The sequence below is a fragment of the Schistocerca serialis genome, chromosome 5 (genome assembly GCF_023864345.2).
Source record: "Schistocerca serialis cubense isolate TAMUIC-IGC-003099 chromosome 5, iqSchSeri2.2, whole genome shotgun sequence".
Lineage (NCBI taxonomy): Eukaryota > Metazoa > Arthropoda > Insecta > Orthoptera > Acrididae > Schistocerca > Schistocerca serialis.
In genome coordinates this window covers 286842979-286869926 of record NC_064642.1, presented here as the reverse complement: position 1 = coordinate 286869926, position 26948 = coordinate 286842979, and the positions used below count along the sequence as shown (strand labels likewise).

The 26948-nt window shown below is 43.0% G+C and overlaps 1 protein-coding gene across 1 annotated transcript in view; it reads right to left on the bottom strand.

Moving 5' to 3' along the window:
* Nucleotides 1–26702, bottom strand: part of LOC126481905 (uncharacterized) — a 96131-nt gene extending 69429 nt beyond the window's left edge. Inside the window, exon 1 of the mRNA XM_050105862.1 lies at nt 26660–26702. Within this exon, the coding sequence (XP_049961819.1) occupies nt 26660–26702 (43 nt within the window). The remainder of the gene's footprint in view (nt 1–26659) is intronic.
* Nucleotides 26703–26948: the final 246 nt, after the last annotated feature.

Genomic DNA, 26948 nt, shown 5'->3' with positions numbered 1-26948 from the left:
TGTGTAACCATCACTGCAGACATTTATTATCAACAACTGAGGCGTCTTGCAGATGTAACCCCAAAATAACGACTAGGAAGGCTGCGTGAAGTGATGCTACTCCTCAATAACGCCCGACGGCATTCTGTTAGAATGACAAAAAAACAGTGTACAAGAGTCGGATTGGGAAGTCATTCCGTACCCACCTTATTAACCTTTTCCCAGTCTCTGTCGAGAAATCTTCAATGAACTTGCTTTCCGGATGCAAATCCGCTCGGAACATGGCTCGTCGTTTTATTCGCCCCAAAACCATGTGATTTTGAAACGCGCGGAACCGAAAAGTTACTCCAAATCGGAAGACTGCTGTAAACCCTGAAGAAGGATTTATTAATGATGACTAAGTCTCTGTTATGTGTATCCTTTGTATTTATTAAACGTACGGAAAAATGCTACGTACTTTTCCACCAACCTAGTATCTTAGAACTACAGTGACCGAAAATATTAGTGAGAATGTGGTCGCGATAACTGGAGTATTGTAGGGATAACTGACAGTACATTTGAAATTCCACACCTACTTAATCTGAAATCTGTGTTGCGGATAACACTTTATGACAAGAAATAAAAGGCAGAAAACATATATGTTCGTTCAACAAGACTGGAGGCACATGTATAAATTTTACAGAAGATCTTTTACCACTATAATCTCCAATTTACTATACATTTGTACATAAGATACTTGGAAGTACAGTGGCAGATATGATCCTGACAACCGTGTGAACGGCTTGAAATTTACCTTGTCCTTTTTTTGCACTTGTTAGTATCATTATCATAAATAGTCATAAAATAAAACAATTCATTTCCTCAATTACTCATTTGAGTCTAAAATTTATAAATGATGAATGTCTCCTGTAACTAAGTGATAAGCATAACAGCCTCACGGAAACTGTGGATTCAGTTCCTAATATTACCAACTGTCTTTCCTCGGTGGCAGGATTAAAATATTGTTATTATATTTTTTATTTTATTTACACGTCAAGTTCCGTAGAACCAAATTGAGGAACAAGGTCATGGAACGTGTCAGTACATAAAATTACAAATAAAAGTAGTAACAGATAAAAAAATATGTTTATGAACCCGAAAAAGTCAGGCCATAAATTTAAGTAAACGAAATCAACAATACAACAAGAACCAGTTTAATTTTTCAAGGAACTCCTCGAAAGAATAGGAGTGACCCATGAGGAAACCTTTCAGATTCGAAGTGAAAGCGTGTGGATTACTGCTAAGATGTTTGAATTCTAGCGGTAGCTTCTTGATGCAGCAGTATACTGCACACCTTTCTGCCTAAGAGTTGAGGAAGTCCGATCCAAATTCTGGATTGATTTCTGCCGAGTATTAACTGAGTAAAAGCTGCTTATTCTCTGGTATAAGCTAATATTGTTAACAAGAAATGACAGTAAGGAATATATATATTGAGAGGCCAATGTCAAAATATCCAGACTCATGAACAGGGGTCGACAAGAGGTTCTTAAACTTACACCACATATTGCCCGAACCTCCCGTTTCTGAGCCAAAAATATCCTTTTAGAATGGGAAGAGTTACCCCCAAAATATAATACTATACGACATAAGCGAATGAAATTAAGCAAAGTAGACTAATTTTTGTGTCGAACGATCACTCATTTCAGAAACCGTTCGAATAGTAAAAATGGCAGCATTAAGTCTTTGAACAAGAACCTGAACGTGCGCTTTCCACGACAGTTTACTATCTATCTGAGCGCCTAGAAATTTAACTTGGGGTTTCACTAACCACATGCTCATTCTGTGAAATTACAACGTCCGGTTTTGTTGAATTGTGTGTTAGAAACTGTACAAACTGATTCTTACTATGATTTAGCGTTAGTTTCTTTCATGAACTGCACTATTTGAAACCGAGCAAATGTTGAACATATCCTTTATTACCAAGCTAGTGTCATCAGCAAACAGAAATATTTTAGAGTTGCCCGTAATACTAGAGGGCGTATCATTTATATAAATAGGGATCGGGAGTGGCCCCAACACTGATCCCTGGGGCACTCCCCACTTGACCATACCATATTCAGACCCCATTTCACAGCCATTCTCAACACTGTGAATAATGACCTTTGTTCGCAGGTATGATAGGGATTCGATACAAGAAACTAAAATCGACAGTTGTGATGTCGGTGTGTTACACAAATTCGTCTCTGAAACTCAAATGAAATTGTGTATTTGGTGGAACATGAAGCTACAGGCGGTCAAATATCGCCGACCCGCGAACGTGAGCGACCGAGGTGGTGCAGTGATGAGGCAACTGATTCATATCTGGGTGACAGCAGGTGAGACACCTGTATTTTCGTAATTTCTTAAGGGAAATGAGAGGATGATTCCTTCGATGCCTATTCTTTTCGCATGTTTTCTTCTCCTTCTTCCTCGCCTTTTCCAAGGAGTGGATTCGATCCAGGGTACGCTCGCCTCTCCGAAACCTGAAAGCGATTATCCAGACGCGTCTTTATCCTCTTCTCGTGTGAGTTTTAAATTCTTCATTTTAGTTCTCAATACTGTATTTATCGTTTAAGTTCGAAGTGTGACACTGAACTGCTGTGAGAGTTTTACTGTGGGAATTTGGGAAAGGAAACGACTCAATTGTTTTGAGATGTGGTGCTTAGGTGTATTCTGAAAATCAGATTAACGGATAAGATCACGAATCACGAAGTCATTAAAGAGCTGAAAGAGAACAAAAGTTTAAGTAAGACTATCGGAAAAAGAAGAGTACCAGTTATCGGTCATCCACTGAAAAATACGAGTGCCTCCGAAAACGGTAATAAAGGGGTATGTCAACGGCAAAGGAACAGGATGATGACCACGAGTGAAATAGACACGTCAAGTTACAAAAAAATCCCGATTGTAACTCCAATGTGTGAAATTAATTCTGAAAGGCAGTACGCCAGGAGATCTGTGGGAAACCAACTGCTATCAGCCAATCTTCGGACTGAAAACTCATGAAAGGAAGACAACTTAAGTGTTAATATGTTGAAGGGGCTGTTTAATAAAGTTTACTTTCTAGGGTATTAAAAATTAAAATAACAAGATCATAAATATGCACTAACTCCACATTGACACCTGCTCATTTACTTTATGAAAGTAAGTTATCACTTGGCACGACCCAAAAATAACAAATAACCCCTAAGTTTTCTAAATATGTTTGCACTGAAATGCTTAACGGGTTAAGCCCATCAAACTAGTTTTGTAATATTTCTACCTGCAGTAACCATTTTACTGTTCAGCCTTGACAAACTTCATTGTTAACACTGTTTCTGCACCTCAGGTAGGTATTCCATTATACTTTTCTTCTCTGAATACAATACTTTTGCAACAGTGACCTTACTGAATGTAATCGTTTTTAAATCTTCACTTCGCCATTCTGTCTCAATACTCTTATAATTTCTCGTCCATCTATTTTATCATTTTTTTTTATCTGATGTCCCCCATACGTGGTGGTTTAAATCCCTGAGGGAGAGCTTAACCGGAGTTGTCTTAAAGATTATATCAGCTTCTTGCTCAAAGTCCATAAAATAGGTCCCCTTTATCTGAACCCCTTTAAATGGTTGCTTATTGCGAGCTGTTGCTATGGTATTCAGTACATCATCGGTAACACAATGATTCCTCATCTTTGCCCAAACATCCTTTTAGAGTTACTAGTTTTTCTGTTACTTCCCTTTACTGATTTTTTCTTTTCTTTTTTTTTCACTAGCCGTTGTAACGCCACTGAATACAGGCAGGGCAAGCGAAATGTGTCCACTATAGGCAACTCGTGTAACACATTCAGCACTTATCTACCGTAAGAATTCATAGGAATTACTTTTCATGTCGCCTATTAACTTTCGGAGCGCTAAATCAGTCATTATTGGAGATTGCCCTCGTAATATATTGAAGCCCTGTTCACATTGCACCTAACGAAGTAGAAAACACTATTTATGCAAAAGTTGCAGTTAGCTCCTCTAGCATGATAACCCCTCAGTTTAAGATTACTTCGGATAAATTAATTTACGTTTCTCGCTTGTAAAGCCAGTAAATTAATAACGCTTGAATTTAAACTTTCGGACTCTCTAACGGCGTAAGTAGGAAACAGTAGTTGTGGGCAAGCGGAAGGATATACATTTGACACAGTAACCTGAGTTATTGAGCATCGTTTTCAAAAATGGTTGAAATGGCTCTGAGCACTATGGGACTTAACAGCTGTGGTCATCAGTCCCCTAGAACTTAGACCTACTTAAACCTAACTAACCTAAAGACATCACACACATCCATGCCCGAGGCAGGATTCGAACCTGCGACCGTAGCAGTCGCACGGTTCCGGACTGCGCGCCTAGAACCGCGAGACCACCGCGGCCGGCGAGCATCGTTTTCGTAACGATTTCACTTGCGGAACGTTTCAGAGATCCTGTACATAATTGGAAGCATACTCAATTTTGTCGCCTGATTTAATGTAGTGATTATCCCTTCTTTAGACGACGCCAGATATTTAATATTCGATTAAGACAATTCTAGTTATGCACTTAAAGGAGTACGTAAGTCGCTTAGTAACGCTGCACGTGTTAAAGAACTAGAATCCGGTGGTCAAACGACCCTCCACAAATGACGTAGGTCGTGTCAGTACAGTGGTGTGTAAGCGGCGAGCGGCTATATGGATTCAGCGCAGTATGATGAAGATGGGTCGACGTGGAGACGTGACCGAATGGCAGACGGAAGCTGTGGTGCATAGATGGGCCCATGACCGCACCTCGAATGAAGATGCCTGATTAGTCGGTGCATTAATTGTGTGTACCTCACAGCGACCTTTCAGCGTACAAACGCTTGGTGAATTACTGGCGCCGGCCGGTGTGGCCGTGCGGTTCTAAGCGCTTCAGTTTGGATCCGCGTGGCCGCTACGGTCGCAGGTTCGAATCCTGCCTCGGGCATGGATGTGTGTGATGTCCTTAGGTAAGTTAGGTTTAAGTAGTTCTAAGTTCTAGGGGACTGATGACGTCAGAAGTCCCATAGTGCTCAGAACCATTTGAACCATTTTTGAATTACTGGCACTTACTTCCGCCTAGTTTCTCGGAAACAAGCTGAGAGGAGAATGAGGTAATTTTTGTACTGCGAAGAAGTTTCAGAAGGACTCGAGTGTTGCCCTGGTCGGACCACATTTTAGTGGCAGCCTGCTGTATTACGGCGTTCCGCGAAGCGACGAAATTTCGTCTCCCATATCCCCTGCGAGAACTGCATTAAGCTATAAAGCAATTAAACGAACCGCGAGCCCAAAGTTTGTGGAATAACGGCTCACGCTCATAAATAATTTATAAAGCTGTGTGACGGGCTCCTAAGCGGAAACAAGGGCCGTGGCGACTAAATTTTCACGGTGTGGTCGCCTACACACACACACACACACGTACATGCGCACACGCGCACAGAGGGAGGGAAAGAGGGTGAGAGAGAGAGTGGTGGGGAGGACGAGCGTGGGAAGTAATTTGGGCAGAATGAGGCTCCCTCCCCCTCCCTCCCCCCCCCCCCCCCCCCTCTCCGGCTCCGCTGACGAGCGGGCAGGCTGCAGCCGGCTGCCGGCTGCCGGCGCTGACGTTGATGGATTAAAGCGGGCCGCGTCGGCCAGGGTGGGGCCCGTAGACTGGACGTCTGCACAGCCCATCTCCTTCCAACGGCACCCGGAAATAGACGGCGACTCTCCGCTTTCACCAGGCACATATCGGCACAGCGGTTTTCAAAACTAACGGCACTGCTAAGTGGGTATTGTTTTCGAAAATGGTATGATACCTGCGTTCATTTGCTAGTAAGCATTACCCAAGATCTGTGGACCTACTCTCCCGCTCATACTCTCTCTCTCTCTCTCTCTCTCTCCGTCGGAACAGGCCTTGGAAGGCCCAACGGTATCGACCGACCGCCGTGTCACCCTCGGCCAACAGGCATCACTGCATGTGGAAATGGAGGTGCACGTGTTCAACGCACCGCGCCCCGCAGCATTTACATCTCACAAGGGCTGAGTGTACCCGCCTGTCAACAGCGCTCGGCAGCCTGGACAGTGACCCATACATGTTGTAAATAGCCTGTTTGATTTTTATGTTGGTAACGCCACATAGCGCTCTATATGAAAATCACTGACTGTGCTGTGTGAAGTCTGTGGCTGGTTTGCATTGTTGGAATATTAGCTATTGTAGTGTTGGGCAGTTGGATGTGAACAGCGCGTAGCGTTGCGCAGTTGGAGGTGAGCCACCAGCGGTGGTGGATGTGGGGAGTGAGATGGCGGAGTTTTGAAAGCGGATGATCTGGACGTGTGTCCATCAGAGAGAGTAAATTTGTAAGACTGGATGTCATGAACTGATATATATATATATATATATATATATATATATATATATATATATATATATAATGACTTTTGAACACTCTTAAGATAAATACATTGTTTGTTCTCAATCAAAATCTTTCATTTGCTAACTACGCCTATCAGTAGTTAGTGCCTTCAGTAGTTAGAGTCTTTTATTTAGCTGGCAGTATTAGCGCTCGCTGTATTGCAGTAGTTTGAGTAACGAAGATTTTTGTGAGGTAAGTGATTCATGAAAGGTATTGGTTATTGTTAGTCAGGGCCATTCTTTCGTAGGGATTATTAAAAGTCAGTTTGCGTTGCCCTAAAAATATTGTGTGTCAGTTTAGTGATAATCAGAATTAGTAAAGAGAGAAATGTCTGAGTACGTTCAGTTTTGCTCAGCTGTTTGATAATCAAATAACGTAAGGGGTTTACCAGCACAGTAATTCATTAATTTTACTAAGGGGATGTTTCAATATGCTAGTCCAGCCTGACAGCGGTGATCTGACGGGAACCTGTGTTACCACTGCAGTACAGCCATTGGCATATAGAGCTACAGTGTCGGACAAAGAAATAGCGCATCTGGAAAGACGACGTCGGTTTCGATCCGATAACGGCATAGGCCATCTGGAGGATTGTTGAAGTGATAATGATTTCAACGTCGTCTACCAACAGATAGCGTGGTGGCATACCTACCAGATCGCTTACAGTCAGAAGGCAAATGGTTCAAATGCTCTGAGCGCTATGAGACTTAACTGCTGAGGTCATCAGTCCCCTAGAACTTAGAACTACTTAAACCTAACTAACGTAAGGACATCACACACATCTATGCCCGAGGCAGGATTCGAACCTGCGACCGTAGCAGTCGTGCGGTTCCGGACTGAAGCGCCTAGAGCCGCTCGGCCATTGCGGCCTGCCGTCAGGCAAACATATGAACCAATCAGGCAACTATTCAATAGAGACACACTCGTACTTCCTACAGACAATGGTCACAATTTTTTTGTCAGACTATCGGTTTCGGTCTATAATGACCATCTTCAGATCTGTTTTATAAAAAGTTTGTTTTGAACAGTAGTGCTGCTGACAAGACGACTCTTGCATATGCTGTTATATATATATATATATATATATATATATATATATATATATATATATATATATATATATATATATATATCTGACGATGCTGGTGCTAATTTTGTGTCTAACATTTGGCGATGCCACTATGGATGCAGTACATTAGGACATGTTTTTATAAAACAGATCTGAAGACTGTCATTTCAACCCAAACCGGTAGTCTGATGACAAAAAATTGTGACCATAGACGTAAAGGGAATTTATTCTGTATTCGGGTCGCTGTTTTATTCGCGACCATGTCGCAACTTGAGAAGCTTTCTACAGTTACTGAGCGAAATTGAAAGGGCTCAAATTGCGACCTTCCGTGTAGCAGGGTGGCCATGTCGGAGAACTGCAAGCAAGCTGGACGTGCTGCGTCAGTTGTGCAACGATACTGGTTATCAGTAGGCATGAGAACATTGTCACACTCGTAGACGAGTTTCTGGACGTCCACGAAATACAGGCGCCCGCCAGGATTGTCGTATTATAAGGGCAACAGTGGCAGATCGTACAGCTAGCACAGCGCAGATAAGAGGGCTCAAGAGCTGTCAGCACGAACTGTTGCAAACTGGTTATTAGCAGTGGGACTTCTAGTCCATCTTCCACTCAAGCCACAGCATCGATGTGCATGACTCGACTAGTCATGCAGATCAGAAGATCACTTGGAATGGAGCACCGTGGTCTTCAGCGATAAAAGCAGGTTCTGCCTGTAGCCAAATAATGGTAGTTCGCACGTGCACCGTGGACCTGGTGAGCGCTGTCTCCTAGAGTGCGTTAGTCCAAGACACACTGACTCCAACCCATGCGTTATGATCTGGGGTGCAATAAGCCACAACTCTCGTTCACCGTTAGTGTTTCTCATGGGGGCGCTAGCCAGCGCTCTGTTGGCGTATATTATTGTTAGACACGTTTGCCGTTCTTGAAACAGGAAGGTAATGTGTTGTTCCAACAGGATAATGCTCGCTCAGACGCTGCCTCTGAAACTCAACGTCCTCTGCAAGATGTGCTGAAACTTTCCTGACCAGCACGATCTCGGGACTGGTCTTCAATGGAGCATCTATTGGATGTGATGGGACGAGAATGACGTGTGCAACTCGTTAACCAACGACTCATACAGCCGTGTCAGATCATCCTATGTTCTAATATCTTTTGCTAGTGGCACGACCCGTCTCTGTCTGTTCCCCGGGTGGCGCTTCGGTCGCCTGTTAGTTGACTCTTTGGTAGTAGTTTCTCGCAGCGGATTGTTGACCACATGGGCAGGCAACTAGCCGCTTCAATGAGAGAAAGAGGCACATGTGACGTACGGTGAGCTGTTCACGGAGCCAACGGGCACACGATTGCCTAAGCGGCCGATGGTGCGTAGAGTTGTGTTGGACGGCAATACCTGGGCCTAATGTCGACGCGGCCGGTTTACACCAGACTAATGAGGCATAGTTGCGGATTTGGGTACTGGAGTGCTTCATTTTCTGGTGCCATCTGTTCTGCCCTTGGGGGGTAAGCTACTTGTTACTTGATTGTCATATGTGCTCCCACGTCGAAGTTTCTCCCGCTACACTGGATTGCCTGTGGTTCTCCTTCACTCTGTCTCAAGTATTAAATTTACTTTCTTGTGCCTCTGTTTAAAATTATCAGATTGCCATAATTTTTGGGTGTTTTAAATCTTTTTTTAATTGCAACTTGTTCAAATCCTGCTTATCTTGTCATTCGGGCGTGAAATTAATTGTGTCATATATTCTAGGCTGCCACGTGTATTAGTGACCACTGATGTCGAAGCTGAGTCTTATTTGTATTGGAAGTTGTTGCTTCCCTGACTGATGTAATGACTATGAGACTGGCTACGGCCGTGGTAAGCAAAGGCTAGCGATCCAGTTAATCTTGACTCATTTGGGTAACTAAGTTCTCTAACTCAGGTGAGATCTTGCTCCTTTCAAAGAAATTAATATTTATTGTTCTAAATACAATTACTATTGTAGTTTTTTGGGTGTTATCCAACAAGATTTAACTGTTACTTTTTAAGTCATTTAAATTAGATCTTACATTAACTTCTTGTTATATTTTATAGTAAGACTAACCGGTTAATTGTCTTAAGTAATCCTTATATATATATATATATATATATATATATATATATATATATATATATATATAATTCCCGTGTCACAGTGTTAGTTGTCATACTCCTACGAAACGGCTCTATCGATTCTGATGAAATTTTACAAGTATATTCGGTAGGTCTGAGAATCGGTCGTAATCTATTTTTCATACCCCTAAGTGATAAGGGTGGTCCATCCCAAAAACTTTTTCTTATTTTTTGGACAGAACGTTTTATTTTTGTTCTTATGATGTGGCATTAAAAAATACACATAACCCTAAATTTTCACCCTTCTACCACCGACCCCTATTTTTTAACAGCGATTTCAGTAATTTAATAATTTTGAACCCCAGTCGATAACTGATTAGCCGGCCGAAGTGGCCGTGCGGTTAAAGGCGCTGCAGTCTGGAACCGCAAGACCGCTACGGTCGCAGGTTCGAATCCTGCCTCGGGCATGGATGTTTGTGATGTCCTTAGGTTAGTTAGGTTTAACTAGTTCTAAGTTCTAGGGGACTAAAGACCTCAACAGTTGAGTCCCATAGTGCTCAGAGCCATTTGAACCATTTTTGATAACTGATCAATTATAACTTGATCAACGGCTCTATCGATTCTGATGAAATTTTACATGTATATTCGGTACGTCTGAGAACCGGTCATAATCTATTTTTCATACCCCTTACTGATAAGGGTGGTCCACCCAAATTTTTTTTTCATTTTTGGGAAAGAACTTTATTTTATGATGTGGCATTACAAAATACACGCAACACTAAATTTTCACCCTTCTGCCACCAGCCAGTATTTTTTAATAGCGATTTTAGTAATTCAATAATTTTCAACCCCAGTCTATAACTGATCAAATATCACTTGATCAGTTATTGCCGCCAGGTGTCTACCGGTGATAGTCTTTCACTATTCGATAGACAGGTAATTGATGAAAACATACCAAAAGCAACGACTCGAATATCCCTCTTTTAATCGACTTAACTAGACCGAGAATTTTAACTAGGTAACACGCGTAATTTGCTAAACCGACATTTAGGCCTGTCGCATACGCATCGATTTTTATCGTACGGAAATATATCGTACGATCAAATTATTTTAGTGGAACAAAGAAGTTGCTTTGCTCTCCTTTGTTCCTCTAAAAGAGTTTAATCGTACAATACTTTTACGTACGATAAAAATCTATGCGTGTGCGCTTGGCCTTATTTATAATGCTGGCGAACACGTTTCGACACGGAATTGCCACTATGTTTGTATGCTCATGGACGAGCCTTGTATCAGCTGCAATTGTTAAATCCGCGCTATCTCTCGTAGGAACGGTAGAACTAATAGTGACCGATACTGCCGGACTTCCCCCTAAGCCTTTTCTCACTCCCTACACAGTTCTCTGCCACTATTATTGTTTGTGTCACGAGCTCCCGCCAACAACGGCTATTGTGATACACGTATACATTGTGTTACACGTATACATTATTCTCATAGACTAGAGATAATTTAAACGGCAAAACAACGTTTGCCGGGTCAGCTGTAACATATAAAGATTTTCAGAGGCGGAACGAAGTTCGCCGTGTATAGCTAGTTCTTAATATAATGTTCTTGTCGTAATACGTAAGGTTTGGTTGCGGCTTGGGGCCATACCAACATTTAGTTTCTTGTCTTGGTTTGAGCATTTTCGTATGTTCTATGATTATTCCACTAGAATCGTATGTCTGCTTGTTTGTTCTCGGCTTTCCGAGCAGTTTGTAGCGTTTGGAGGCGCTGCCCCGGGTGTCACCTGTTACCCGCCGGTTCATCGGGCGCAGGCTGCCCGCGTCGGCTGTGCACAAGCGCGCAGGCGGCGCGCCGCTGCCCGTCTCACCGTAGCCTGTGAGACGTAGCGGCCTCCTGGCCCGCTAGGGCATCGCTCATAAGTCCAGCTTCTATCTCTTAGCAATCGGGTATTAATTTTACATGAAATGCCCGTTATTCTAAACCATCTTATTTATACCTTCCATGTTTTCCTTCTCTGAAGTCTGGTTTTAACGCAACAGTTTCAATTTTGGTGTAATGCTCAGTTGCCCGCCCGGTTGGCCGTGCGGTCTAACGCACAGCTTTCCGGGCGGGAAGGAGCGCCTGGTCCCCGGCACGAATCTGCCCGCAGGATTTGTATCGAGGTCCGGTGAACCGGCCAGTCTGTGGATGGTTTTTAGGCGGTTTTCTATCTGCCTCGGCGAATGTGGGCTGGTTCCCCTTATTCCGCCTCAGTTACATCATGTCGGCGATTGCTGCGCAAACAAGTTCTCCACGTACACGTACACCACCAATACTCTACCACGCAAACATAGGGGTTACACTCGTCTGGTGTGAGACGTTCCCTCGGAGGTCCACCGAGGCCGGAACCGCACAATAACCATGGGTTCGGTGTGGGGCGGCGGAGGGGTGAAGTGGACTGCGGTAGCCATCGTGGGGTTCTGGACCACTGCGGCTGCGGCGGGGACTGAGCCTCTCCGTCGTTTCTAGGACCCGGTTAACATACAATACAATTCCCAGTTTGTTCAATGGTATTTTATTAATTTTACACGTCAGTATCTTGATTACGCCCAAAGGGTTTCTCTGATTGATCAAGTACTGAATATTTGCTTTGCGAACTGTTCCTGTGTTCGTTGCACAAAATATTTCTACTTGACGGGCATCAGCTCAGGAGATACCAGACTTGTGAAATTTCGTGTTACTACACTTTTTGTAAGTTGTATTCATTAATGTTAAGCACCCCAATATACTGTTAAATGTTGCGATTGTAATGCTTAGCATCATTGCTGTCATTGTTCACTCAACGCTTAGGGCGTGTTTGAGTTATATTTGATTGTCCTACTTGCTTGAAAGTACTTCCTAAATCGGTGCATCTTATTCGTTCAAATTAACTAATTAATCAGCAAATAGTTTAACTGACAAAATTTTGGAGTAACTGCCTGAATGCCACTCCTTAATTAATTTATCTAATTTTCTGCTGAAATTTGAGCTGCTTTTAACATTTCATATCTGCTGCTGGCGCTAATTACTGTCACTCATTAATTGTAACTTCTTAATTACGTTCATTGCAAGCAACTATTATCATCTGCATTTTATTAGTGATTTTGGTATCTGTGCAATAAAAGATTGTTGAACTCTTGTGAAGTAACAAATGACTTGTAATAAATGACCTACACCTTTACCATGTCCGTTTAGTTGTTCCTTTATCCTGGAGCGTCCACTGACATTTCAAGAACTACCTTTCATCACGTGCTAATATTGGTGTTTCAGCATGGATCGATACCTAATACCTTAAAATCGCTTGTGCGAATGATTTGTAGATGTAACCATATCATGTACTCCATATTCACTGTTGCAACAGTAAATCTTGAGTGAATTGCATACCTCTAAAACGGTGTACTAAATATTTCCCGCCACCGTATTTGCCTATTAAACGCCTTGGCCAAAGTTTAGGAACGCCTGCTCTCTGACTGGTTGCAGGCGCAGAAGGATCTCTTGGGTCTAAATCAACATCAATATTGATTCAGGAAAGGAAAGTCTGTAGATGAATAGAATTTGGCATAAACGACATTTTGGAGAGCGTTCATGGTGTCGTTAATGAGCTCTTTAGACTGTATAAAATTCGACAACCAAGTATTCAGTCGCTCTCATGATTGACATAGTAGGCACATTCGACAATCTTAAGTGGCCTGCGATATTCGCATGCCTCCGTGAATGCAGGGTCTTCAAATATATGTATAAAAACTTCATTAATTATTGTAGTGAACGTAGCGTCCAGTGGCTTGCGGGGCAGAGCAAGGTAATCAGATTACCAAGGGCTGTGCTGCAGGTTCCATAAGTGGTCCATTATTCTGGGTTATTACTACAGAACCCCTATTACATCTGTTAGAGGGGGCAGATGCTATTGAATATGTTGTTGCACATGCAGACGATATGCTATTACTTGTGTCTACAGACACGAGGACGTGACTTGGCGAAAAGACGAATGAAGTGCTTGCTCAGATGCAGCATTGGTGCAGTGGCAGCAAACTGAATATAGCTGTTTATAAAACCACAGACAATCTTCGGAAGGGAACACCTTCTCTTGACAGAAATCATTCCCTGGAGCTTGTAGGTACCCCTGTAAAACACACCACTGTTTGTAGATATTTAGGCATTTTTCTAGACAAGGAAAGGAACTTTCTTAAACGTGTACAATCAGTTACTCACAAAGCTCTAAATCACGCACAAGACTGTCCGTGCTGACATTACTGACTATAAATTGACGTTGCATGTGGTGTAGTCATATAATGAAGGTATCTTTAACGTCATTGTGGGATGCATCACTGTCGGTCTAGGCGCATCGCTTTGCAGTATGCAGCTAGAAGAAATTACTGCTACGAACTGAGCAGAGCGTACTTCTGAGACTCCCTGGTGCCTTTCGCAGAGGGTTTACTGATGAATCTTGGGACATGGCCGATGGATATTGTGGTATATTATATGGAAACGTTTTTTGGTTGGTGCGTGAACAGTACGATCGTTTCCACAAGTTCACAAGAATTCATACCATTGATGGAAGACATTTACGAACGTGGACGTTGGGTCAATGGCAGTCTGCCTTGATCACTTGAAGCACTGCAAGGAGGGTTTACTGCATTTTCCCAAGCGTCCGAAACAGGTTCAAACTGCTGCACATTACATCTACATCTACATCTACATCCATACTCCGCAAGTCACCTGACGGTGTGTGGCGGAGAGTACCTTGAGTACCTCTATCGGTTCTCCCTTCTAACCCAGTCTCGTATTGTTCGAGGATAGAAAGATTGTCGGTATGCCTCTGTGTGGGCTCTAATCTCTCTGATTTTATCCTCATGGTCTCTTCGCGAGATATACGTAGGAGGGAGCAATATACTGCTTGACTCCTCGGTGAAGGTATGTTCTCGAAATTTCAACAAAAGCCCTACCGAACTACTGAGCGTCTCTCCTGCAGAGTCTTCCACTGGAGTTTATCTATCATCTCCATAACGCTTTCGCGATTGCTAAATGATCCTGTAACGAAGCGCGCTGCTCTCCGTTACATCTTCTCTATCTCTTCTACCAACCCTATCTGGTACGAATCCCACACTGCTGAGCAGTATTCAAGCAGTGGGCGAACCAGCGTACTGTAACCTACTTCCTTTGTTTTTTGATTGCATTTCCTTAGGATTCTTCCAATGAATCTCAGTCTAGAATCTGCTTTACCGAAGATCAACTTTATATGACCATTCCATTTTAAATCACTCCCAATGCGTACGCCCAGATAATTTATGGAATTAACTGCTTCCAGTTTCTGACCTGCTATATTGTAGCTAAATGATAAGGGATCTTTCTTTCTATGTATTCGCAGCACATTACACTTTTCTACACTGAGATTCATTTGCCATTCTCTGCACCACGCGTCAATTCGCTGCAGATCCTTCTGCATTTTAGTACAATTTCCCATTGTTAAAATCTCTCGATGTACTACAGCATCATCCGCAGAAAGCCTCAGTGAACTTCCGATGTCATCCAGAAGGTCATTTATGTTTATTGTGAATGGCAACGGTCCTACGACACTCCCTGCGGCACACCTGAAATCACTCTTACTTCGGAAGACTTCTGTCCATTGAGAATGACATGCTGTGTTCTGTAGGAACTCTTCAATCCAATCACACAATTGGTCTGGCAGTCGATATGCTCTTTCTTTGTTCATTAAACGACTGTGGGGAACTGTATCGTACTCTAAATACGATTCACTTGTTAATATATCGCTGTGCAGTTCCCGAATTTTTGCATCGAGTGGTTCAAATGGTTCTAAGCTCTGTGGGACTTAACATCTGAGGTCATGTCCCCTAGACTTAGAACTACTTAAACGTAACTAACCTAAGGACATCACACACACCCATGCCCGAGGTAGGGGTCGAACCTGCGACCGTAGCAGCGCCGCAGTTCCGGACTGAAGCGTCTAGAACCGCTCACCCACAGCGGCCGGCGCATCGAGTCGTATGTACTAATACACCAGTATGTGAATGTAGAGAGGAAGGTTTCGCTGATCGTAGTTTTCAATTATCCTCGCTTTCAGACAGCGGAACTGCGATAAGGGAAACAAATGTAGGAGACCAAAGCTTGTAGACTACAGTTAATAACATTGCTCATCGAATATCTAAGAGGCAACTGCTCAACTTTCAGTCTATAAAATCAAGTAGACGTACTGAATATCGAAGTGACATCAGTAATTCACACGAAGCGTTTCCTCCGTTATAGATAATGATAGGCACATAAAAATTTAGTTAAGAGAACCTTTAATATATACACACTGAGATGACAAGAGTCATTGGATTGCGATATGTACATATACAAGCGACACTTGTATCGCGTACACAAGGTATAAAAGAGCAATTCATTCGCGGAGCTGTTATTTTTACTGTGGTGATTCATGTGAAAAATCTTCGACGTGATGCTGGCCGCTCTAGCGGTTCTAGGCGCACAGTCAGGAACCGCGCGACTGCTACGGTCGCAGGTTCGAATCCTGCCTCGGGCATGGATGTGTGTGATGTCCTTAGGTTAGTTAGGTTTAAGTAGTTCTAAGTTCTAGGGGACTTACGACCACAGATGTTGAGTCCCATAGTGCTCAGAGCCATTTGAACCATTTGATGCTGGCCGCACGACGGGAGTTAACAAACTTTGAACGCGGAATGGTAGTTGGAGCTAGACGCTTGCGATATTCTATTTCTAAAATGGTTAGAGAGTTAAATATTCCAAGATCCACAGCGTCAAGAATGTGCCGAGAATGCCAGATTACAGGCTTTACCTCTCACAAAGGACAACGCAGTGCCCGACGGCCGTCACGCAACAACCGAGCGCAGCGGCTTTTGCGAAGTCATCATTGGTAACAGACAAGCAACACTGTCAGAAACAGCCGCAGAAATGTGAGGCGTACGACGAACATATCCGTTAGAACAGTGTGACGAAATTTGGCGTTAATGGACTATGGCAGCAGACGACCGACGCAAGTGCTTTGCTAACAGCACGATATCGGCTGCAGTACCTCTCCTGGGCTCGTGACCATACCAGTTGGACCCTAGATGGCTGGAAAACTATGGTCAAGTCAAATGAGTCACGATTTCATTTGGTAAGAACTGATGGTATGGTTCGAGTGTGGCGGAGATCCCACCAGGCCATGGACCTGTCAAAAAGGCACTGTCCAAACTGGTCGTAGCTCTATATTGGTGTAGGCTATTGAACTGGGTCCTCTGGTTCAGCTGAACCGATCACTGACTAGAAATAATCATGTTCGGCTACTTGGAGACCATTTGCAACCATTCATAGATTTCACGTTCCCAAACAACGATGGAGCGCCACGTCATCGGTCCACAGTTGTTCGTTATCGGTTCGAAGAACATTCTGGACGATTGGAGCGAATGATTTGGTGACCCACATCACCGGACGTGAATCCTATCGAACATTTATGGGACGTAATGGAGCCGTAATTTCGTACACAAACTTCTGCACCGGGAGCACTTTCTTCGTTGTGGACGGCTATAGAGACGGCAGCAAGGCTCAATATTTCTGTAGGGGACTTCCAACGAGTATCTGAGTCCATGTCATGTCGATTGCTGCGCTACGCCAGGCAAAAGGAGATTCGACACAGTATTAGGGCACAACTCGTATATATATATATATATATATATATATATATATATATATATATATATATATATATATATATATATATGTGTGTGTGTGTGTGTGTGTGTGTGTGTGTGTGTGTGAGTGTGTGAGTATGTGTGTGTGTGTGTGTGTGTGTGTGTGTGTGTGTGTGTGTGTGTGTGAGTGTGTGTGAAGGATTTCGAGGGAAGAAAGAATCGATGCTACCACACTGGTAAGCGTAGCCGCGCGGTGTGGCCGCGCGACCTTAGGCGTCTTGCCACGGTTCGCGTGGCTCCCCCTGTAGGAGGTACCAGTCCTCCTCGGACATGGGTGTATGTGTTGTCCTTAGCGTAAGCTATTTTCAGTTCGATTAAGTAGTGTGTAACCCTAGGGACCGATGACCTCAGCAGTTTGGTCCCATAGGAACTTACCATTACCAATGATAAGCGGAGACTCGAGATACCAAGGCACTCACGTAACAGTGCGTGAGTGGAAAATATAGTAGCAACAACAGATTTAGAAATAGGTATAGTTGTAGGTAGTTGGCAAACCTCGAGTTACTTTGTGACTGGTAGTAACATAACTACTAACATAAGTTAATAATTATTCACTTGAAGTTTGAGTTAGTTTCATTCATTTTTTTACCTTTCTATTGATTCATATTTTCAATATTCTGTTTTATTTCTACAGTCGTAATAGCAATAGTTTCTGTTAACATATTACTATATAAATAATTTGAAACACTGAATGTCGCCATGATTATTGAATATGTATGACCTACTTACAGTTTCCAGCTAAGAGGTCCAAAATTCGTGGCAGTAAATTGTATTGAATTGAACTGAACCGTCGTTAGCAGCCAGACGATCTCGAATCCTGTCGGTATGATGCTCCACCTCTGCTACGGATATCTACATCTGCACACATACTACGCAAGCATGGAGGGATATCCCGTACTACTACCACATAATGATATCCTTTCCTGTTCCACTCGCAAATAGAGCGACGTAAACCGTCCATAAGCCTCCGTAAGAGCCCTAATTTCTCTTAAATCTTTTATTCTGTGCATTGGCAGCAGCAGCATGGTTCAGCCGTCAGCTTCAAATGTGGTTCTCCAAATTTTCTCAATAGTGTTTAACGAAAAGCACTTTATCTTCACTCGAGGAATTCCCATTTGCATTCACAAAGCATCTTCGTAACATTTGCCTGTTCACCAAACCAACCGGTTACTAAATGTCGCCGGCCAGACTGGCCGTGCGGTTCTAGGCGCTACAGTCTGGAGCCGAGCGACCGCTACGGTCGCAGGTTCGAATCCTGCCTCGGGCATGGATGTGTGTGATGTCCCTAGGTTAGTTAGGTTTAAGTAGTTCTAAGTCCTAGGGAACTAATGACCTCAGAAGTTAAGTTCCATAGTGCTCAGAGCCATAAGCCTTTTATCTGGATCGCTTCTTTTATTAAGCTACCCCAGAAACAATTGGCTGCTTAATAACATATGTCTCAGAGAATACTATTCGGTATCAGTTGTCTACAGCATGCTCTGCTAGCGTTGATTTCTCAGTACACCGTACGCAGGAACACCTACCGTGTTCGATTCGGCGGTGTTCAATAGTTTGGTCCCCGCGGAGGTTCGAGTCCTCCCTCGGGAATGGGTGTGTATGTTTGTCGTTAGCATAATTTAGGTTAAGTAGTGTGTAAGCTTAGGGACTGATGACCTGAGCAGTTAATACCCATAAGATTTCACGCACACATTTGAACTTTTTTTTTTCTTCAGTAGTTTACAAAGTGTGTCCGACATAAAATTTTCGACACCCACATGGTTAAAAAATGGTTCAAATGGCTCTGAGCACTATGGGACTCAACTGCTGTGGTCATAAGTCCCCTAGAACTTAGAACTACTTAAACCTAACTAACCTAAGGACATCACACACATCCATGCCCGAGGCAGGATTCGAACCTGCGACCGTCGCGGTCGTGCGGTTCCAGACTGTAGCGCCTTTAACCGCTCGGCCACTTCGGCCGGCCACCCACATGGTATTTTATAGTCGGTATTCCTGGCGTTCTGAGGTCTACATCGTTTTTCTGAGGCTTTATCAGCTGTAGAATTGTATCTGGAAGCGAGACGACCCAAACTATTTTCTGCTTCTTTAGGAGCCGGCTAATGTTTCCACTTAGTGGGCCACGGAACGGCAAAAATGCAAACTTTCTCGTGTTCTCCTCCTGGTCCTTCTGCTTACGTGTCTTCGGAGATACCTTTGCGACAACTGTCAATTGTTGTATCCGTGTCTTGAATAATTTCCGTAAGTGGTTCAGTTCCTTCGCGTGTAGACCGTTTAGAGAGAAGAGACTGCGCGTGCTAACGCTCAGTCCCATATAGAACACGGCAGATATTTCTGCCTACTATATTCTTAGCAGCCATCGGTAGCAATGCATGCTCTGGAAAACGGGCACCAAACAGCTTTTAACGAGATGTCCGTTTCTAAACAGACTAAATGTTTCTGGGACAGCGCTATAAAATAAGCGACCCAAATAAAGAATTTGTGACAACATCCTCAATAAAGACAGCGGTCTGCAGCTAAGCACAGCTGGAGACACGGTCGTTGTAAGGTTAAAGGGGGCGTGGCGAGTGTTAAGGTACGAACCAGAAATGTTACCGTGTATGGCGCTGGAATGAGCATCAGTGACGTCACAGAACGCGTCGCGGCTATATAAGGACGACAGCAGGATCCACACGACAGTCACCACCTGACAATGGCCGAGAATCACAGGGCTGAAAGGACTTGGATTTTAAAGCACGTGACACGGTGGATGTCTATTTTGCCATAAAACCTTGCACTCACGTAGTTAGTTTTTTCTTCTATTTTCTCAAAATAATGAGCAATTTTTTTATCAATCTGCTAGGACTTATAGCGACTTAGCATTCTCTCTCTTTTTTTTATTTTTTTTTATTTTTTTAAATTATTATTCAGATCTCTCCGCAGCTACCCCCTACGCGAACAACTAACGCCGGAAAGACCTTACTCTCCAGCAGGCAGTAGACCACTACATCACGTGGCGCGAGCATCATAGTGTGTGTAGTTGTCAGACGCGCGTTACGTGAAACAACCAGGGCGACGCTTAGTATAATTACAGACCACTACATCACGTGGCGCGAGCATCATAGTGTGTGTAGTTGTCAGACGCGCGTTACAGACGTCTGGTATATCTGGAAAAATGAATTTACATTTTATGTCTTAGTGTAACGTTGTCAGTTATTGGCAAAAATAGTTTCTACAGTTGGAAGAAGACTTTTAGCCGATGTGTACAATTCACTAAGTATCTATGCACCAATTCTTTGTATGTCCCCATAGACCATTAGTCTTATTTTCTTATTTTCGTCTATTATTCCTGATACATGACGTTTCCACATGTTCTTTTGGATTACACCGTAATTTAAATGTTTTTAAGGTTATTCTATTTCCTAAAGTCTTCCTCACAGTCTTTCTTTCCTTTTTCTTGATTTCTTCGATTTCTTTGGTTGATCCTAAAATCAGTATTTCTGATACATGAGTATATCCTGCCTTGTGTAACGCACTGTAGTGATCATTTCTTGCGAATTAGCACAATTTTTTGTAAACATCTTCATTTTAAGAGAAATTCCAACTCAATTTTTCTTTGTCTTAATATAATTTCTTTATCCCCTCTACATTACGCTCAGTGACCTCTCCTAGATACTTGATTTTGTCTGATCCTCTGATATTTACATATTTTGCCGTTAATTTCAAATATTCCCATGTGTAAACGTACATTTCAGACAATTCGATTCTCTTCATGCACGGTTTTTTCTCAACTGATGATTCACTTCTCCACAGTGCTGTGTTCCAGATATGAATATGCAGAAATTTCTTCCTCAAATTTAGACCTACATCAAATAGTTCGATCCGTTATTTCTTTTTATTTCGTTCACTGCCTCTCCCACATGTGGGATGAACACTAGAGGAAAGATATTATATCTTCGTTTCCAACAGTTTCTACAGCTACGTCTGTATCTATAATTGACAATTCATCTACTGGTTTATGCTGGAAAGTTCTTGGCTTAACGGTGTCAATTCTCTCCTATACTGCTGAATCGTGCGTAGGAGAGACGATTGTTCATATGTTTCCGTCTGAACTCCAGCCTCTCTCGGAATTTCAACAGCTAACCACACAGTGATGTATATCGCCTCTTTTACAGCGTTTGCTACTCGAGTTTGATTGTCATCTCCTATATGACAATGACCGCTCTTTGGATGTTCTCCATTCCCTCTACAATTTCTTTAATTCTATGTGGTAATCGTACCAGAGGCACGAGCAGCACTAAAATATCAGTCTAAAATGTGTTCTGCAGACTACCTACTTAATGGATGGACTTCACTTCTTGCAGATTCTTCCTTATGGTACAGTCGTACAATAACAGGTTTTTGCTACAACGTAATCGCAATAAGTTGCATTTTTTTATGGTTAGGGTCAACTACCAATCTCTGTACCACGTGTCGATCCTCTGCAAATCTTCCTACATAACGCTACAGTTTTTTAGAGTTGTCACTTCTGTAACACAACTGCATCATCCTAGAAGCCCCCCCCCCCTCCCCACACACACACAAACACACACACACACACACACACACACACACACGGCTTCTCTTGTTGAAAACTCCTCCTCCTCCTCCCCCTCTCTACGTCCACCTGTTCCTTCCTTTGTCTGTCTTGTCTGTCCACCTCATACTCCCACCTGTACTGGTCTATCTCCTCCTCCCCAATCCCTCTGTCTCTTCATCTACTTCTCTCTTTGTCCATTTTCTCTAAGCCCTCTTTCTGACCATATCTTCCACCCCTCCCACGCTCCATCGACAGAATGCTCCTCCTGCTGGCTATCTCCATCTGCTCCTCTTCCCTTTCCACCCGCCCACTACCTCTCTACATCTTCCACCTGCCTCATGCATCTATCTTTCTCCCTGCACTCTGTCCAACCCCTTCTCTATCCATCTGAACCTGTCCCCAGCCTTGCTCACCGACACATGTAGCCTTGCAGTACAGTTCAGTAAGCTGAGCCAAAACTACTCCCACAATGTGCTTCTTATTGGTAGGCAGACTACACACCTGAGGCTTGAAAATCTTTTATTTGCTCCTCCTCATGTAAAGGTTGCAATGCAAAGTATGCCAATAAAGCTTAGAGATACTACTCCATCACAACATGCCTGTCATGCAGGCCGCCTTCATGTTGAGGTCCTGAAAACCGTTTTTTGTCCCCGAAATGTAGGCTGCTCTAGTAGTAGGTTGATTTGGCAGAACACTGTTGCCACAAAACGCGCCTGTCATGCAGGACAACTCGCATTCTATATGTATGGAACGCAGGAGGTGTATATATAACGCGACATTAATCGTGCTATAAATCTCCTTTGGAAACATTTGAAATTACATCTGGAATTTTCTCTTCGTTAATGACATGTATTCGATTCGCTAAAAGCTGGTCTGTTAGTCTATGTAGTAGTATTTATTTAATTCTCTATTGACCTCCAATTCTAACACGTTGTGCAGGGATGGCTCAGTAAGCAACATGCCTAGATAGAACATACTATCAAAGATTTCAAACGTGGCCGTTAGATGCAGATATGTACACCACTGTTCTTCGAAATGCCGTTTTGCTATATAGGGCTTGAAGTGCATAAGTGACAAGCTTAATAACGTTTTCGCGCTTAAAGGAAACATCATCAGCTACAATTCATCACCAACTATAAGAAGTTTGCAGAGCTAGAGAATGTCATAAAAACAGGCGTCGATTTGGTGCTAGCAATTTAATAATTGCAAAACAGTTGTGCGAGGCGAATAACGGTTAAGGCGGCCAAGTACATCCACCTCGATGTGAACGTATGCTGCCTCGAAGGTTTGATTCACATAAGCCATAACACACATGAATTCAATATTTACATTGGCAGTGTAGCGAATAGCACGTGGACTAGCTGAAGAAGTGTTCTCGCCGGTTACAGTGGCTACTCTTAAGCGGATGGGATTGTTTTTTGAGTAGTTAATGCAGTAATAGGCGAAGGAAGTTCCATTCCTTCTCCGTGCAGTTTTAGTGAACGAAATGTGAGTGCTTCATAAGAAACACGAGAGAAAGAAAGCATCTGTATCTGAGAGACGACTCTCGTCTCCTCCGCATAAGAAGTTCAAAACAACGGTGTCGGCGAATAAAGTTATGACCACCCATGAGGGAGAGTCTGTGAATCCTATTTGTATTGTGCCCTATTGAAACGGTTGCAGAGGGCGATTCGGAGGATATGACCGGTGCCGGCCGGGGTAGCCGAGTGATTCTAGGCGCTACAGTCTGGAACCGCGCGACCGCTACGGTCGCAGGTTCGAATCCTGCCTTGGGCATGGATGTGTGTGATGTCCTTAGGTTAGTTAGGTTTAAGTAGTTCTAAGTTCTGTGGGACTGATGACCTCAAAAGTTAAGTCCCATAGTGCTCAGAGCCATTTGAACCATTCGATATGACCGGTATTGCTTTCGAAAGGTGTAGAGGTGCTGTACGACAACATGCGCTTGCTTACGACCTCGCTTGCGGTTTATTTGGTTCGACGTTTCCGATGGAGTCCATTGGAAGGCTATTATAGTAGCCCTGGACCCTGATATTTTCCACTCTCGTTTGGACTTGTTTCCCCATTAAACAAATGCGTAAATAATCATGATGAGTATGAGGAAACGTAATGAACCAGTGCCTTCATAACTTTCTGAGTAAACCTTTTCTTGCCATGGGCTCGTTACTTTTCGAGGTATTGACTATGTGCAAAATGAGTTCGAGCTCCAGTCTGGCACGCAATTTTGACCTGCCAGGAAATTTCAAAGCAACGACCATTCTGAGTGAAAGATTCATTGTGAGTTGTTACTTGGTAGTACAGGTTTACACAGCCTGGTTTTCCGAAACACAATTTAAACCAAATAAAACGATGAAAATTACTTAACTTAGTATTGCTTGTCATCAGATATGTGTTTGCGGCGTCAGCTGCTTGAGTAAATGACCGTCATGAAATTACACTTGACGAATAAGAATCGTCAGTCTTCTATGTGGGACTGTTCTGATAACTTTTCTCTCGAATTTTTTCAAGAATAGGCATATTAATATGATATTTACCTTCCTGCATAAATAAAATAGGGTTCACGTTTCCATGTTACTGGCTGTGTCTTTATAACTTCTTTTATTTCCCATATGTGCAAAAATAGTTTATAGCATGTTAGCTGTAGCAATGCCTGAGTCTGCTATAACTAAGGAGAGTGCAAAATATAAATGCAGGATTTCAATAGAAAAACAGCAATGATGGTTACTAGTAGAAATTCTTGCATTTTTAACTTCAGTGTACGCCATTTTACGTGCTTCACTTAATTCCTGGAACTTACTTGAAAGTGATTAAAACATTAACTACCATCGTGTGTCCGATTTACGTTTCCTTGCTGTAAGGGTTATCATTATAATGTCAGACACTGTAGCTCAAAGGTAGGAAATTAACTACATGCAGTGGCATAGAGGCGGTGGCGAGACTAGCAAGAGGAGCTTAATAGAGGGAGCCATGTCTGTGGCATCAGGTTACCATCGGCTGAAAGTGTTCATTAACGTGACGCATGTCTTCATTAGCATCGTTAATTTTATTGGCCCGACTCGGCAGCGGCGAGATGTCCGTTGGGAGAAGGGCTCCATGGAGTCGTACAGGTATCGACCTGGCAACGCAGCAACCGCATCCAGCGCTCGATGGCAACACCGCGCGCTGGAGCTAGGCCTAGTTTCTACTTCCCTGGCAATCGTTCCATGTCGGTAGTGGCAGTCTGACTGTAATTTACATGTAAACCGCTAGAAATTGAAGAAAACAGGACCAAATTCCGTCAAACATGAACGACTAATGATGCATATTACCTCATATACTGTATATCCCCAATAACATGGATGCTCCGTTACTTCATAATATTCTAAATATTTACAGTGTGTCGTTGGAGTATGTACTAATCAAAGAGGATAGTTTTTCTGTAATCCATTTGATGGTTGGTTTTGCTTAAAGTACAATGATACAACTCATATCAAAGTGACATCTATATCTTCACTCCGCAAGCTACTGAGCGCTATGTGGAAGAACGTACAAAGTGTACATGCGTCAACCTACACCTCCTTACGATTCCAGAAATACCCAAGTGTTGGATGCAGGGTTTAGTTTTCACTAGTGACATAACTTTTAAGTCAAACATGACAACAAGGACGTTGTCTATACAGGGTGGTCGGAAATTCCCGTTACAGTCTTCTAGGACTTGTAGAGGGGAGCGAGTACATCGTATTTTGAATATGAACCCATCTTTCTAAGATGATGGAGAACGATAAATGTACTAATTTGAAGTAAGGTTCCCTGTGCCGGAAACGAACGAGTCGAAAGTTATAAACGAAAACCATTCTGATACATCTGACAGTTGAGTACATGTACCGGTTCTTGTGTTGCGAAGAGTGTAGGGATGGTAACTTTCAGTGGTGGTTGTGTGGACAAAAACGAGAAAAAATGTCCTTAACAAAAAAAAAATGGCTCTGAGCACCGCGGGACTCAACATCTGAGGTCATCAGTCCCCTAGAACCTAGAACTACTTAAACCCAACCAACCCAAGGACATCATACACATCCATGCCCGAGGCAGGACTCGTACCTGCGACCGTAGCAGTCACGCGGTTCCGGACTGAAGTGCCTAGAACCGCACGGCCACCGCGGCCGGCCGTACATTAACAGCTATGAACACTTGCTCAGTAGAGGAGATGTGTTTCACATTAGCGAAGATGAACAAATGGTCATAGCTCCTCAGGTATGCACTTTAGAGCACATTTCGTCATCATCAAACAACATTAACGGCTGCGGAGTTCACAAAGTCCTACATGGGTAAAGTAATATCTATATATGGTGTATCTGTCGTCCCAGAAAGTTGTCTGTGAAATTCTGAAGCCATCCAAATTGCAATGTCAATAATCACATTTGCTGCGATTTTGGAAGAGTACAGCGTACTTCACTGAGTGCTGTGAAGCTTATTTGAACATGCCATCTAACTGCAACGGGAAATGAGGTAAACATCAAGAATTTCATCAGCAATCGGCATATTCCAGTCGTTGAAGCAGTAATATTATTCTGCATCTAAATTAATAAGTACTGATGAAATTAGAGATAGACGTGGCACTTCTAGGTTTTGTCATGGAGCTATCAACTGATATAAATAAAGCACACGGTGTACAAAATCACCGTTTTTGTGGGCTCCATTGTAATGCAAAAGCCGTCTGACACGTCATCTAGCTGACAGCTGATGGGGCAAACACGGTGGCGCACAAAGCGCACATTTGAATGACAAAGGGCGGGTGGCAAGCGCGCTGTTACGTCAGCGCTACGGCAAACAGCGGTGCCGCCGCTCCTACTTACTCTTGTATCGCAGCAGGTAGCCACCCTTCACTTGTTTCACCATCCCTGCGAAAAAAAGAAAGAGCCACGCGTTAGTCGGCTGCTGTATTCTCACTGAAGCACAGACAGCAATGCAGTACATATATTACAATACAAAGCAACGACATTTGAATCACACCACCATTTCCTTGGGTAGGACTCACTAACTGAGAACTCCCTGACAATAAATGTAGAAAACTCTCTGCCTCTGCATAAAGTTGAAATAGGTTTCTTCTTCTTATCTATAGCCAGAATAGGCTTGAATTTTTGC